This window comes from Vanellus vanellus (genome assembly GCF_965231255.1).
Source record: "Vanellus vanellus genome assembly, chromosome: 2".
Classification (NCBI taxonomy): domain Eukaryota; kingdom Metazoa; phylum Chordata; class Aves; order Charadriiformes; family Charadriidae; genus Vanellus; species Vanellus vanellus.
Window position 1 is genome coordinate 33,508,232 of NC_138906.1, and position 16,625 is coordinate 33,524,856.

General features: G+C 40.3%; 1 protein-coding gene across 1 annotated transcript in view; it reads right to left on the reverse strand.

Moving 5' to 3' along the window:
* Positions 1-7,439: 7,439 nt before the first annotated feature.
* The window catches only part of CRPPA (CDP-L-ribitol pyrophosphorylase A), a gene marked incomplete at its 5' end in the record, with an annotated part of 119,056 nt that continues 109,870 nt past the window's right edge, over positions 7,440-16,625 (reverse strand). The window contains one exon of the mRNA XM_082499700.1: positions 7,440-7,665. Within this exon, the coding sequence (XP_082355826.1) occupies positions 7,561-7,665 (105 nt within the window). The 3' untranslated portion in view covers positions 7,440-7,560. The remainder of the gene's footprint in view (positions 7,666-16,625) is intronic.

Genomic DNA, 16,625 nt, shown 5'->3' on the forward strand with positions numbered 1-16,625 from the left:
GTCACTGCTGGGAATTAGTGAAGATGGAGAGCAAAATATTGGCTCTCCCTCTGCCATTGGCAGTGCTCGTCTTTAGTTAACTTGGGGAAGATTTTTGATAAAACATTGACGAACACCACCAGAGGGTGCATTGCTGCCACTGTAATGCCTGTTCTTCCACAGTCAGTAACCATGTTCGGCTGTTGCAGAGCTTTGGACGAATCCTGCACCTTCGATTTCTGTGGAGCTGCCTACACAAAGGTGCACAATGGAAAGTAGGATTAAATACCGAAGTCAGTGAAGCCAATTGCTTTAAAGAAAAAGAAGAAGAAGAAGAAGAAGAAGAAGAAGAAGAAGAAGAAGAAGAAAAAAAAAAAAACAAACAAGGAGAAGTAATATGCCTTTTGTGCTGCGCACTCAAGGCATTTTGCAGTTTTTCTTGAAATATCCATCATAAGAGAACTTCTTTGATCTGCTGCTAGCAGCCACTCCCAGAAGGGGTGAGAGACACCTCGTTTCCTTCCTTCCTTTCCTTATCCTGACCTACCGTAAGTCTGGAATGCAGTTCACCTCTGAGCATTTTCAGATGTATCATTTTCAGAGAGGCTTGCATGTCACAACACACAACCGGGGCTTAATTCCCTGCTTCCAAAGCCTGCACATGACAGCCAGAGGAGACACAAGCTGCGTCTGACCCTCCCGTGCTTTGCCGACGTATAAAGCCCTTCTCTACAGAAGGGGCATAACACTGTTTATGTGTTAGAATAACAAATATTCACCTCGTCCTCAACACAGGCAGGACCCGAGACTGCAAAGTTAAAAAACTAGTGCCCCGAAGGTGCAGTTGAGCGGCAGTTTAGGCTGATCTATGCCTCTGTTGCTGCAGCCCGAGATGCCCCCGGCACATCTCGTTGCAACAGGGTTCCTGACATACCTCCTCCCCCAATGTCATCCCACCTGGTGACTCTGGTGAAAGCTAATTGCTTCTCACTGTGTTAGTTTCCAGCCAGGTAACAGGTGATTTTTCAGCTTCCTCAAGTGACCTGCTACACAGCAGCACAACCTTCCTTGTGAATGTACAGGAGAGAGGGAGAAAACACAGTGTCTGGAAGAGGCGAAGACTTTTTCTAGCCCTGCAGACTAGCTTGAACCAAGCACTAAAGTCATCCTTTTGCACCTACTGTGCTGTCATTGGATTCAGAGTGAGCCTTCAAAGAGGGATTTAAAACTCTGAATTGCCCTTTAGAGGTGCCCCTAATCCCCCCACGGACCATAGGCCTGTGGATGCTTAAGCTGGAGTCACAACTAAACTCCAAAAACATAGTTGGCATTAATCAAGACCATAATGTTCCCCCACTGAATGGCAAGGGAGTTGAGCACAGCATAAATACACACTTAAATCTGCAGCACAATAAAAATAATAATAATAAACCCCCCAGCGTAACCAGCATGGTTATGTGTGAGTTAGCTGAAGGTGGCCGGAGGGAGGAGATGCCACGCATTCTTGAGTGCACTGCAAGGAACTTTCAGTCCCATTGACTTCAATGGGGTTTCAATCAGGCTGTGTCTCTGCTGTGGAAAGGAACTGCTTAACACAGCATCGTGGGGTTCCTCGGTTTTTGTCTCTGAGCAACTCCTGGCAAAGCCACTGGTTGGTAAGTGAAAACATGCTTTTTCCAGTCGCCAGGACTGCGAGCCGTACCTGGATTTGGCTTCTTTTCTTTAGTTTGGCTTTTTGTTGTTGCTGAGACTCTGTAGATTTGCAAATCTGGCTCCTTGACTAGGTGCTGACTTTACAAACACAAGTTGGGCTACTGAAGGGGGGCCTGACCTTGGAGCGGATTATTTCCCCTCCTGCGGGATGGCTCTGCTTGCAGCTTGACTCCAGCTAATAAGCGGCATTCAGTGTCAGCCCAGCAGCTGCCATGCAGGAGGTCTGTCCCTTCGGGCAGCTGCTGCTCATCTGCCTGCAGCTGGCAGCGGAAGTGACATCTGTTCTTGGTCCCAGCTGTGAGCAGCACCGAGGTGCCAAAGCCCAAACGCCTCAGTTCTCGATCCAGGAGCAAGGAAGGGTTTCTGATGCCAGACCACGGCCTGGCTTGCAGGGGAAGGGGGGGGTGGGGGGGGGATAGTCTCCTTCAACGATGGTGGGCTGGGAGGAATGGAAAGAGAGTGACAAATAGGGAGAGAAAGAACAAGTAACAGAAGTAGGGGAAAGGATGTGAGATGAGCACAGGAGAAGACAGGAATGGCTGAAATGGAAACATGAAATTTGAATTGACAGGGCCAGTCTGAGGCAAGGAAACAAAGGGAAGTAGGCAGAGTAATGAAAAAGAAAGAGAGGCAGAAGTAGCAACGAATAACTATCCCAGGGAGGTGATTATCTAAAAAGGGTGCTGAATAGGGAAACGCCTTATCGAGCTGCCATCTCAGGCGCTACCAAGCCTGGGAGGCTTTCCTGCTCGCAGCCCTTAGCCTGCCCTGCCATTCAAGGGGGCTCCCCTGCAGATTTTGCCATCTGGAGGAGCTCTGGTGTATTCTCTCTTGCCTCCTTGCTTCTCCATCTTATTTAAATTCACATCACTTTTCGCTTGTCCATCTCTTACTCTCATTTATCTTTGTAACTGTGTTATAATCCAGTGTTGTGGCATTTTAACTGAATTATAATTCAGTGAGACAGGAATATGTGCAGGATGAAGGACAAGATCCGTTTCAATCTAAAAATTTAAAAGCATACTTAAATTAACCTGGGAATAAATATATTAAGAAATGCCACTTTGCTCCCCAGGTTGGTGTATGCAAGTTGAATATATTCTACCATAAACATATTTTCACAGTTGGGACTGTTTCCTCAGCACAGGCACTGAAATGATGTTTTTCAGATCTCTAAACTAATTGACTATCCCTGGAAGAAATAAGCAAGGAAAATGTCTGTTTGACAAGTGCTTTACAGCCCTGTCAATCAAAATCAACGTACACTGGGAAGAAGGCAGTGTCAGCAACTGCTTCTTCCTCTTGGTACTTGCCAGAAGCACAAGGCAAACTGAATCGTGGTAAAGAACCTGACTGAGGAACGGGCCGAGGGAGACAGACGTCATAAAAACTTACCAGTCTGAAGTCTGAAGGGAAGGGCAGGCATTGGGGGCACACGGATTTGAACTCATTTTGATACTGTGCCTCGGTATCTTACTGGAGGCACCCAGCGCAGGGCATTAGTCATCAAACCAGGTGCAAAAGATTGGATTGATTGAGTTGGGCAGGAATAATGAAAGCACTTTCTTAGTTTCTCCGAATTCAGCTCTTCGAGACTGGCTTTCAATAACGTAGTTATCACTTAACTTTTTATATCAGAATTGTATATTTCTGTAAGATATAGATATGTATTTATATCCTAATATTTCATGACAGATTTTCCCAATGGAAGCCCTTTAAGATATTATTCTTTTTACAAGTCTCAGCAGCTCTCCCTGTTTCAGTGAGAATTAGTTGTGGTTTTAGTAAGTGATCTTTGAAACAAACAAGAGGAAATTCCTCTGAATACCATTCTTTCACTACCTACACAAAGAGAAAAATCTGCCATCTCGTAAACTATGCATCTGATTAATCAATCTAATAACTACTTTTTTTTTTTTTTTCCAGTCAGACTGGAATAAGACTAGCACATCTATCATATGCGGCACAGCGAATAATCAGAAATCTTAAAAACCATAGGGTCGAGGCACTACTAATGCTCTGAAGTGCTCAATTCATCCCATAACACACAGTTTTTACAACTACCAGCCCTTTAGATGGCCCAGTCATCAGAGCGGGCACACTGGGCCAGGTCAAAGGCAGCTCTCGCCCACAATTCTGGCTCCTGTGGGAACACTGTTAACGTGAGCCTATGCCTGAACCCCAAAACCTTCCTTAACAGGAACAGAGGGAAGCACGCACTGCCTGCACATCTTGGTGGATGCTTGTTAATATGAACTAGCATTTTTCAGATCAAAGGTATAGATGAAGACAAAGGAGATATGAGATAAAAAAGCTTTTGCATATCTGTAGGTAAATGTGCTTTTCTTCAGAAATAAAACCTGAACAAAAAGCAGTGACCCGTAGGAGGTGTCTGAGACAGGGACAACAAACCACGACCCTTCTCTGGTGGAGTGATCCGCAGACAGGAAAAGTTGCTGTATCATCGGAAAGTGCTAAGCGGTAATTGGGAATCTTACGTGTCTTTGGAAGCTTCTGTTTGGGTGGCACCTAGAACAGCACTGTGGAGATGGCAAGGCTCTGGTGTCACACAGAAATACAAATATGAATGCACCAAAAGCTGCAAGGCATCCAGACACATTTTTTGTTCTGCAGCCTACATTAGTTATCAAGATGAGCTAAAAGCTTCATTGTGATATTTTAAAGTCAACTAGAGTTATGCCACTGATTACAATAGGGTCACATCTCACTTTGCTTCTCTTTGCTTTTTGGTTTGTTTTTTTTTTGTTGTTGGTGGTGGTTTTGGTGGGGTTTTCTTGGTTGTTGTTTTTGTTTTTAATTCCACCATCTTCTGTTCTTTTCATTCTTTCATCCTTTTTTAGAGGACCATCAAACCATCGTTTTCAAGCTAGGTAGCCTGGAAAGCTAAAGAAAAAAAGATTGTAACTAGAAATTCTTCTGCCAACTGATCTAAGACAAATGAAGTAATTTAATTTTCAGATTTTGCATTGTGCGTTGGTTTCAATATACAGATCTAATTCACTCAACTTTGCAGTTACGAAAAGCCATATTCTGTATTCTCTTTTCTGATGAACACTACCCAAGGAATACCAATTAGAGTGCTTGAGGAGTAAGGTAAGCAAGGCTGGCAGGGTCTGAGCTTTTATTTACTCTGTGTTATCTCTGTCCAAAAGTTCAAAGCAATATGGGTGGTGACTGAATCACTAGTTAAAATCAAAACAGCATATGTGTGCAAAAGGCTGCCAAGTTTCTCATGTATATAGCTATTTGTGAGAAGCTATGCACAGACAAAAAACAATCAACCAGATTCTTAATTTCATTTTATATCTTTATTCCCATTGTAAGCATTAACAATCATCCAAAGGACCATTTAAATTTGGTTTGGATGCACAATAGCATTAATCACAGTCCAGTTTTTTTGTTGTTTTTTTTTTTTTTTTTTTAACTGCAGTTCTAGTATTTCATTATCTGTTTTAGTAGTTCTGTTGTTGGTGTATTTGCTCCCAGCAAAATAGACTTTTCAGTTTCTATAGATTACTTAAAAAGACTATTAAAGATAAAAAAATCCATAATGCAATGATTAACGGTATATTAATAAAGTTTATTATCTTCCATTTAGGATTAGTATGTTTGATGACCTGAAACTTACTTTTTTGTGCATTGTCTGTTCTCTTTTCAAAATAAGTTCATAAACAACTGCAATATAATTTTTCATTACAGCAGTTCATTGCAGTAACATTTTTAATTGGATTGAAATCCTTTTAAGATAATGAGGTAAGTCGAACAACCCTACAAAAGTAAAAGGTTCTGTTTAAGCGAATGATAAGTTACACAGAATCCAATGCTAAGGCAGTATCACAATGTATAAATTAGCATGGACACAAAACATAAAGGGTTTTCTAAATTTCCTTCCTTATTATTATGTAGGGAAAACACATAACGGATTGTATTTTAGTCTTTGAGCAAAGAAGAATCACAAAATACAGTCAAAGAGACATCTTTCATTGTGTCTTTTAAAAAAGCCCGTGAGACAAATTACTTCATCAAATTCATTAATGTAAAAACAAATTCAGAAAACTTATTTGTGAATGCTGTCCTGTTAAATTATGAATACCAGTAATAAATTCTTTAGTTCCTCATTTATTTGCATACTCTGGATATGAACAGGCATGAATATATATATGAATAAAATATGCCTATTGTATCGCCATACAGAGAGCTAATATGAATGCTTCTGTTGTACAATGTCAGAAAAGGACAGATTATTAATCAAAGCAGAGAGGAGAGAGAAGCAAAGAAGAAAGCAGATCATGCACAAGAACTTTGTTAGTTGGTTTAGGATTCCTGACTTCTGTGTGACAGAAAATGTGTGCTTTGGATACAGAACAGTCAGCTAACAACTCTTTATTTTACTGTGTAATGAAGGAAGTTTGGGATCAACATCAGCTTCTAAAAGGGGTTTAAAACAGATATAGATAACCAGGTGAATGGAAAGAAGAAGGGGAAGGGGACCAAGTGTGCATCATGCTATCCTAAGTTTTGTCTGAGCACCAGAGGGAGTGTAACATGGTGGGAGTAAGGGGAGGAATGCTGGTTTCAGAAGGAAACTTGCTGAACTGAGTGCTCTCGCTCAGGACAGACCGAGTATCAGCCTCACTGGACACTTGTGGTGGGGATGTTTCCCTAAGACCCTGTTCCAGTCCTGACAGGTACATAAGACATTAACCTAGCCCCTTCACAAGTTGCAGGAAAGCTGGAATTCCTGAGTCTGAGACATAGGGAGGGACAGGTGTTTTCAGGGGCTGTCCTCTTCTTGTATTGCTCTTAGTGGTTGTGATACCTAGAGATACTCCACATAATAACCATTCACCATTTTACCTTCCTGTCCCAACTTTCCACACTTGAATATCAACGTAGCATATATTTGAACTCATAACACTCAGTTCTCTTCACTACTATTTAATACATACATATGCTAACCAGCAAGAAATGAAAACTGTGTTCTTGTAGGTGAGCTAACAGAATCTTCCTATTCCTTCATTATCTACAGATCAGGTTGTGACACATTTTTTTCAGTCTTAACTCTTCCTTTAAGCATGCATACGCACATACATGCATATATGTACACACACACGTGAACACAGAGTATGTGTAATACAGTACGCAGAGGAGCTATTAGAGCTACTTCAAAATGATGGCACATGGATACTGGAAGAAGTGCAGCACTAAGGAGTGCTACAGCCAGAGCATATTGCATCTGGAAAACTGGGGTTGAGCACCTCGTTGCCCCCATCCACACCTTTTCTTTGTTTCAAGGTTACCTTCATTACACGGAGGACGGGGATCTGACCCTTCCAACACTTCTTGCAATGTACGTTTCTGTTGATGTCAGGAAGGCTACACTGTATAATGAACTCTACATTCACTGATAGGTATAGCAGCAATTTTTAAATAATTTCGTATAAAAAACAAGAGCTGTGCTTTAGGATTATTTTATCTTAAATCAAATTTCGTTCATGCAGTCCTAGAGTATGATACACGTGCAAGGCTAAAGACAATTCTGCATGAAGACTGAATGCTTTGGTGTCCTCTCTGCACCTTGTTGAACGATCAGTACCTCACAAAAACATTTCAGTATCATTCCTCACAGTATGTACCCAGTGTATCTCAGAATGATTTGTATTTCATTTTACACTTTATACATAATATCATACTTGCAGTTTAAGTATCAAAAATATGTTGTTAAAAGATCTTAATAATAAATGTCATAAATCCAGAGTTTTCATCAAAGGGTAAAATGATTCAAGACCTTTAGTGAATGGACGATGAAAAAGAAATGTTTCCAAAAGCTACACATGATTTATGGTATTATGCTACCAACAGCTGCCCAATCAGCTCCGGGTTTCTGTCCTTTATTACTGCCATGATAAGGGCAGCAGCAGAATTTACTGTCTCCTGAAGCAGCAAATGGTCCTGGGAAGAAAAGAAAAAAGAAGCGGAAGAAACAATATATTAACAACAGTGGAAAAAGTAACTATTTAAAAACAATTTTCAAGTATGCAAAATTACCATATGATTGTTGAAAAAAAAATATTTGCACTTATTAGAAGAACTTCTAAAACTTATACTTTAAGGAAACACAATTTCATAGTAACATCCATTCTCCAATCTCCATGATGATTTAAAAAGCAAAATTGTTTTTTAAAATGGAATATATTTTAACTGCTAAAATTAATACCATCTCTCCAGAGATCACCAAAACAGAAGCTTGTTTCTGTCACTTGCTTCCTAACTGATTTTTAAAATCTAAAAGGTAGTCAAAATTTTGGGTTTGAAAACATCGGAACAAAATTGAAGATTTAATTGAGTAGCGTAGTTAAAGACCTATAACTTTAAGCACCTACTGAATCCCATGTGTAGTTTACAAACTACTTTTAAACTCAGAAAGGCATTTAAGCACTGGGACTTCAGTGGTTTAGGCTGATCTTTGTATCACATAATGTTAAAAAGTAGTCTGGCTTTGACAGGCAAATATAGAGACCAACATAGGAAGAAGTAATAAAATGAGACTTTGATTCTGTGCTTCTCACTGAGCACTCCAGCTCACATTTGAAAGAGTCCTTTGTCTAATTGCCAAGTTTTCTTAATTGTATTGACTATAAAAGGTTGGCCTCTTGCTACCAGTAACATTTTAATTTGCACACTGGGAAAACATCAATAGGTGTAGCCAGGCATAGACACACCCCTGAGGAGAGAAATAGGAGGGAACAATTTCTGTGAAGCAACAGAGAAAAAGAAAGGTCTACAAAACTCTAGGGAGAATCTAGAAGAGTTTCCAATACAGAAGGGGAGAGACAAAGAGAAAGCAATAGCTGTTCTCCGTATCCACAATGGATAAAACTGTAAGCTATAGGCTTAAGGGAACTTAAACTGGGATACAAGAAGTCAGGAAAGTGTTTTGACAGTAAGGACCGGTATACAATAGAACAGATTATTGGACAGATCAAGGAAACTCCATCATTAGGGTCCTCCCACATGAGACCCGCATACATGTAAAACAGGATGCAGGTACAGTGTCCACAACTTTTCCAAGATGCTGCATCAAGGAATAATTTGTAGATGACATGTTTAAGACACTTGGATTAATGGAGAAAGAGGAAATGGTTTCAACAACTTACACAGAAACATAATGTTAATCACTGCTTTTTAAGGCCCCTGCTGAAGGGACCTACCTGTTCAACTCGTACAGAGCGGAACTGGAGAGTAAAATGCTGGGGTAGAAGGAAAAATTGATAGGGGAAAAGTACTGCTGGAACACTCTAAAATATGTAGCATCATATTTTATAACGCTCTTATTAGCATTCTGCTTTATGTAAGTGACAGGAAAAATGCTAGAGAGGTAAATGGATAGCATTAGAAATAGCTAGTTTATACACGATTCTTTTATCATTCCTGGAAAAACGATATTTGCATGTGACTAAATTTTTATCTGAAAAAATGATAGCAGCTTTCAGTACTCAAAGGGGGCCTACAGGAAAGATGGGGAGGGACTCTTTATCAGGGAGTGTGGTGATAGGATGAGGGGTAACGGTTTTAAACTGAAAGAGGGCAGATTCAGAGTAGACGTTAAGAAGAAATTCTTTACTCTGAGGGTGGTGAGACACTGGCACAGGTTGCCCAGAGAAGCTGTGGATGCCCCATCCCTGGAAGTGTTTAAGGCCAGGCTGAATGGCGCTTCGAACAACCTGGTCTAGTGGGAGGTGTCCCTGCCCATGGCAGCAGGGTTGGAACTAGATGATCTTGAAGGTCCCTTCCAATCCAAACCATTCTATGATCTAAGTAAGCTGTTACAATTTGTAAACCCACCAAAAGATTACACCCCTCATAAACTCATGTTACGTATTTTAATATGCAGTAAAATTATTTACTAGTGGTCTAAAAGATTGTCTTGGAGTAAAAATGTTCACCACAGCTGTGTCTTGCTGTTCACTGAGTGACACCTCCCATTCAGTTCAGCAAGGAGTCCTGCTCCTTCAGTATCTTTTGTGGTGGACCGAGGGTGCAAAGAGGAACTCGGAATGCGCTACTTCAATTTGGTAGGGGTTTCACACCCTCATTCCCATGGGTACAAATTGCTGTACAATCTACAAGGAGAGCAGAAGTCCTGCGCATGCACCCACTCAGACGGCAAACGCTGCAGTCGCTTTCAAGATCGAGCAACACATTTATTGATACTCAGCAGTGCTGATCTCTTTGCGCCCCTCATTGCTTTTTGTTCAGTTGGTCTTGAGAAGCACTTCACAATTACAGACGCTGTTTTCCAAATGGGCTTCCAGCCATATCTGAAGTTGGCTGGTGGTGTGTATTTTTTTTTTTTCCCATTTCACAAAAAAGAAAAAAATTACACCTGGCCAGGAATGCTCTTAATGTTTCTTCCAATAAATCTTTCCACATCCTCTGTTGGTTACTGGATTCAGTACACATTCCTTTGCAGTAATAAATTATTTAAGTTTTTGAACATAAAAGGAAGCAAGAGAAAGAAACTTAACTTTCACAGGAGAGAATGAAAGTGACACCGTAAGATTCCTTTAGACTGAAAAAAGCTTTTTCTAAAGCTAAACCTAAGGCTTTAGCGCCAATTTCTATCTTCTGAAGGCACAAAAAATTATGAACCATATTTGTGACCCAAGCAACGCGGCACAGTAATGTGTACAGAAATCCGCATGCAGAAGTGATCTATAAACCACACTGAAATCAACTGGTGAATTGCAATTTGTTCAAAAAGAGAAACACAAAAACTAAGCAGCACAAATTAAAATAATTAATAATCTGATTATTAATACGATTCTGGTTCCTGTCTGTCTTAGAATCAATCAATGACAGGAACAATGAACTGTCATACAGGATTGGCCCCTGTGCAGGATTGGTCCCTGTACGTCTGTTTTTTGGAAATAGCCAGAAGTTTATTCTTTAAGTGAATATACATTATCTTATTTAAGATAACAAATGTAATAGAAAAGATAGTCTTAATTTTATACAGTTGCCGTTGATGGTTAAATGACGTCACGAAGCATGTACTGAAGTGTTCAAAAGGGCAATCCTTTACAGTATTTATCATAGGGGTTACTGATTTTTAGATTTACGCTGTTGCTCCTTCCCAGTATCACTGTCCCAGTTTGATCTCAGGGTCACCTGTTCATTGAGCAGTGTCCCACACCTGGCCTACGAGCCAGCCTCTGTGCGCAGGAGAGATCAGTGCCACAAAGGTCAAGTACGTGCCATTTTTAACTTGCTTTATTTTCCCAGCCACAGCCTCACTGGAAAGAGATAGTAAATAATGCAAAAAACGGGACTCTTCCAGGAATTTAGAAATCATTGTATATCCTGTATCTTTCTGAGAATCAAAACTCACTCTTATACTAGGAACCATTATTGTAGTATCTGATGGTCATAGCCTGTGCATAATTGATCATTTTTGTTGATCATTTCTAGTCTTTATTACCAAGAAAAAGAGAACAGACAAAGAAATGTTAGCAACTGAAAGAGAAGACACTGTTCAAGGTGTAGGCATAATGCTGACTGACGCAATAGTTAAGATATATCTTATGAAGAACATTTAAAAGAATTTAAATGACAGAATTCAACAACAACCCAGGAAATAAAAGGAATCTTGTGGGTCTTTATTAATTTAAACAAATAAGTGAACACTTTAAGTCCCCTGGCTATGCCCTTAAAACACTCATGTTTCTGACACTGCAATGTTATTTCTGGCAACAGTGCTGATTACAGCTGATAGTGCCTACAGGGAGGCTTCAATAAGAATGCCAGGACAAATTTAATCTACCACACCTAACTCCATTGCACACACAGGCCTCCGACCCTCTTTTCTATTCAACGGCACAGCACTAAATCTTTCAAAAAACTCATTATTAGTTGCAGGAAGTCAAATAATCCAGCCGAACCAGGTCTTCACATGTCTAATTGCCCGACGTGTTTGCATATATTGTAACCACGATAAAAAACAGGATGTAAGAACAGAATGATCAATACAAATCCTCATGTAGCCCACAAGAGCTCTTGCACGTTACTGCCCACCCACTGCTCAGCGTTGCAAATTCCAAGCAGAGAACATACTTCAGCACGCTAGTCAGCGAGCACATATCCGTGCACATGCTGGATGGATCAAACACGAATAGTTCTCTCCCTCATTAACGAAATCCTTAAAAAAGACCGTGACCTTTAAATAAGACTCGGAGGCAGTAACGATTTTAATGGATTAATGACTGAATTTCCACATGATCGACTGGTGTGCCATGATCCCCCCCTAAACCATTGTGATATTCACTGTCTATTCATTCCATCCAGTGATTAAAATGACTCTTGTAAAAAAGAAAAACCAAAAACCCCTAACATTTCTTGGCCATTAATAAATAGAATTTTTTATTGTTTGAACAGATGATTAACTGCATTTATAAGCTAAAAACAAAACTTTTACCACTTTATATTTATGTACTTTGGAAAAGAAAGTACTCAGAAACACTGCCAACCTTATAAACCATAAATCCACATAACAGCACTTTGATTCCAAAATAAAATATCCACTTTGTCTGTTATTAAATAGTAAAAATATTCCAACATAACCATATTGTGTGATGGTTGTAACTCATATTCAGAATTTATTTGATGTAGAGTTACTGACTGTAGGGGGTTTCTGGTCTGCAGAATAAGACTGGGAATGGATACAGGGACACAGTTAAAGTTGTGTTTGGAATATGCAATCTGATATTTTACAAATGTGCATTTATTTAGGAAACTGTGAGGATATCTGAATATTTACTGACATTCCCCTAACGATTCATTTCCTTGCTTCAATCCGTTTAGGATTTTTTTTTTCCCCCCAGCTGGAACTACACATATATGCATGCTTCAATTTACATATGTACTAGTTCAGTTTAAGCATCGCTTGAAAAACACATACTACCCTTTTTAGATAAAAAAAGTAAAAATAAAAGCCTGTGCAGGTATTACCTCTGCCTTTTACTGCAGCCCTCCAAAAGAATAAAACAGCTGTGTTCCATTATTTACACTCTGTTTTGCTGTAATATTACTTGACTTTCCATTTAACACAGTTTTTAAAAATGAATAGAACTGTAATGTCAGCCCAGACTATATGGCTGACGGGAAACTTGAAAACATGATTTAAAGATGCTGCTGAACGTAGGGAACGTCAATATTAATACGGTTACATTCGTACCAGGAATGGAAAGAGGGCCAGAGCATGCACTGGGATGCCCCTGCCCTTGCTGTTCCATTGTAAGCCCAGTCCCTGGCACAGTTTTGGCTCCTGCCAGCTAACATGTTCCCAAACAATGGCTGGGCATGGTTCAGGGGACAGCACAGGCCAGGGACTGCTCCCAAGGGACAGGCTGAATGAGGCCACCCTCTTTTGGGAAAACGAGAACTTAGCCATATGGACATGAGGCATGCTGTGCTTTTTAGCCCTAGGACAAGAGAACCATCCCTGGCCTGTTTTACTTCACAGTATAGACGTAGCCTAAGTATCGCTGGGAAGCGACAGTTGTGCCTTTCCCTACCCAGATGCATCAAGGATACATAGAGCGACAATCAAATAATCCCCCCCCAGAATTAGGCATGAATCCCACATAGCTACCACATAAACACAGTCATTTAAAACAAAAAAGATTAACTGCTCCATAGACACCTTTCCAACCAAAACAGAGAAGGAGAGAGGGACGAACCACACCACAGGACAGCACTCATGCTGTATTGCACATTCCTGCCACCTTACGGAAAAACGCTGGAGCCAGCAGAAGGACTGCGTGATGGAGCATGTCCTCTGCTCCCTTTCGCAGGGTGAGCCCTGAGTCCACAGCAGGCACAGCACAAGGCATAAGCAGAAAAGAAAAGGGCTGAAATAGTCTGTGTTCATAGAATCCTAGAATGGTTAGAGCTGGAAGGGACCTTAAAGCTAGTTCCAACCCCCCTGCCATGGGCAGGGACACCTTCCACTAGACCAGGTTGCTCAAAGCCCCATCCAGCCTGGCCTTGAACTCTTCCAGGAATGGGGCATCCACAGCTTCCCTGGAAGTTGTGTTCTGGCAAGCATCTTGCAAAACACTACATTGGCAGTACAAGAGGAGCTGTTGTTAATTTAGAACTCCACGGGATGCTGCAACTTATACTAAGGCTATACGAGGTGTCTCCAAAACTCGCCTGATGTCACATACTGACTGTTTTATTTGCACTCAGAGAAACTAAGTAGAGAATCTAGCCTCAAAAACCACAATACTTGAAATTTTAATCTTCAACTTTTTTTTTTTTAACTTAAAAAGATGACCTGAGGAGGGACTGAGGTTTTTCCACTACTAAAAATTAATCGTGTAATATGGTTTGGTGTTTATTCTAATTTCACCATGAGGAATTCTCTGGTAGATTCATGAAGAAGCATTTTTTCCTACTCTAGTTATGTAGTGGCATGCATCCACATACTAAAGCAACCTCCATTTCTGTAACAGTAAAAATTAAGCTGAACTCTCCTTTCTTCTTAAAATGCTTCCACATCACATTTTTAAATCCATGTGCCAAAGGATCTTATTGATAAGTGACATCTCATACATAATATCAATGCAGCAAGTTATCTCTATAAGAAGATAGCTATGCAGATCATTCTAAAAGATAAGAAAACTATTTCTCAAATATTTTTGGCTTTCCTTTCAAGTAATACAGAAATAATTAAGGTAGCATTTGAGTTCAGATAGGTAGCTGGCTTCAAATTTATCCAGTAGATTCACAATTGAACCTCTGTATACGCAGCCTTGCACCTTTTTCTGAACTAAGAAAATGAAATCAATTCTTCATTAGTGGATACTCCTCAAAATAGAAATAATTTAGGAATCTGGAGACTCAGGATGCAATGGAGAATTGAGAAAAGATGAATGGTGCTGGAAGAACCAAATTGTCTCTGTGCTAACGGAGCCTAGTGGACCTCTTAGTCCATGAACACTGACAGATCTGAATTAATTCCCTGCAGAGAAATGGTTGTACATCCATGCTACAGTCAAACTCAGATAAATCGTGCATAAATATGTAATACTGTACTGTATCTCTCTCTCCTGTACCATTGCTCATGCCTCTTATAGTTTGTCACAAGAAAATGTAGAGCCATCAACATTTAAAATGACTGCGTGGATACACAGAGGACAGACAAGTATTTTAAATCTCCGCAAGTCTGTAAGGATTATGTCCCTAATGCTATTGCGTGTATCTTTTCACCTAAGATTCACAGATTTTAAACTCAAGGTAAACATCTCTCTTTTGTTAAAAAAGCCCCAACAAAACAGCACAAACGAAAACCCAAATAGGATTAATTCTTTTCGCTATTATCAACAGGAGAGATAGAATTCCCCTAAACCAACAGTTTTTAAATAGCTCCATTACCTACATGTTCTGCAACAAGTAGGTGATGAGGGTTCAGTTCCCTTCTTTGTGTGAGGTCATTACTCCACCCCCAGCTCACACTTTTTTGTTTTTTTTCGATTGGGGTTAGAATTCCTTTGGAAGAATACCCGTTCTACATATAGTTGCTGTATCACAACAGAAAGATGACATGATGCCAGTCTAGATGCTAATCCGGACCCCTGGGGAGCAAGTGAAAGCTCTGTTCTAACTTTTGCTCCAAAAGGTTGCTCTTTTGGTGTAAAATAGACAAACAATGTTTGGAACAGACATGAGCTTGGTGCCAATGCCTCTGTCATCTGCAGAGCTAGACTTTGTATTTCCCTCTTCTTGTCCTCTCCAAGACTTTTTTTCGTCCCTGTAAGAAAAATTGTTAGTGTGATCATACTGAATAATCAATAAAAATTCCCGGAACAAAAAATTGTCTGAAGAGTTTGTTATAAAGAGCTTTTTCAGCACATTCAGTCATTGCAGCTTAAATAAGAGTTTTCATTCACCACCTACTATCTGAGCTAAGCTCTTGGCAAGAGCGAGTATGCCAGTAGTGCTGGCACAACTGTCTGTCAACCATTTTTCCCTCTAAATTGTTCAAAAAGCTACCTAATGCTTGAGTTAGCAGCCAATTCTGCCACCTGTATGGGACTGGTACAAAAATACTGGCAGAAATAAGCCATTTAACAGATGTGGTTGCCTGCAAAGGTATATTACTTGTTTGAGGTTTCTTAGAGGTGGTCTCTTAATACAGTATGTTACTAAATAAGACTATAAGATGAAATGTATTCACGTTAATATATGTTACTGTACTACTTACAGGCCCTATTAGGTATCACTCTGGTAACCTTGTAAAACACACCATAAGGGTTTTTCGGGGGCAGGAAAAAATGTTTCTTACTATCAATATAGGGAAAGTGAAATGCTCCTGAGGCACAAGAGACGCGCTTTCTCCTCTGACACGCAGCACTACAAGCTGCTGAAAATCTAAGATTGGGCTGAAGTTGAGTGAAGCTGTGGCAAGTCTTTCTTCTGGTTTCAGAAAGCTTTGGATCAATCCAATGGCACTGACAAATTCATGGGGGAGTGGGATTCAAGCCTTCCACGCAGCAGCAGCATCCTATGGCTTTTCCTTCCATGTGTATGTGTGGTGGATCCTCTGCTGCCTGTTCCACTGTGAGAGTCTATAAATACTTTGATGGGCTGCGGTGTTAAGTTTTGCAGGCGGCCAGGAGTACATAGCAGACCCACCACACACAAACACACAGAAAAAATGGGTTAAGTAGTGCTGGCCTCCTGCGAAACATAACACTGCAATCATGCAAATCATTTACAGACTGTTGCAGTACACAAGGCACCAGAAGACGGAGCAGCTACGAATCACATATGAATGCATTTGACATATGGGGCTAGTAACAGAGCAAAAGCGCTTCAGCACAGTTTAGCTGGTCTTCCCCTATTATAAG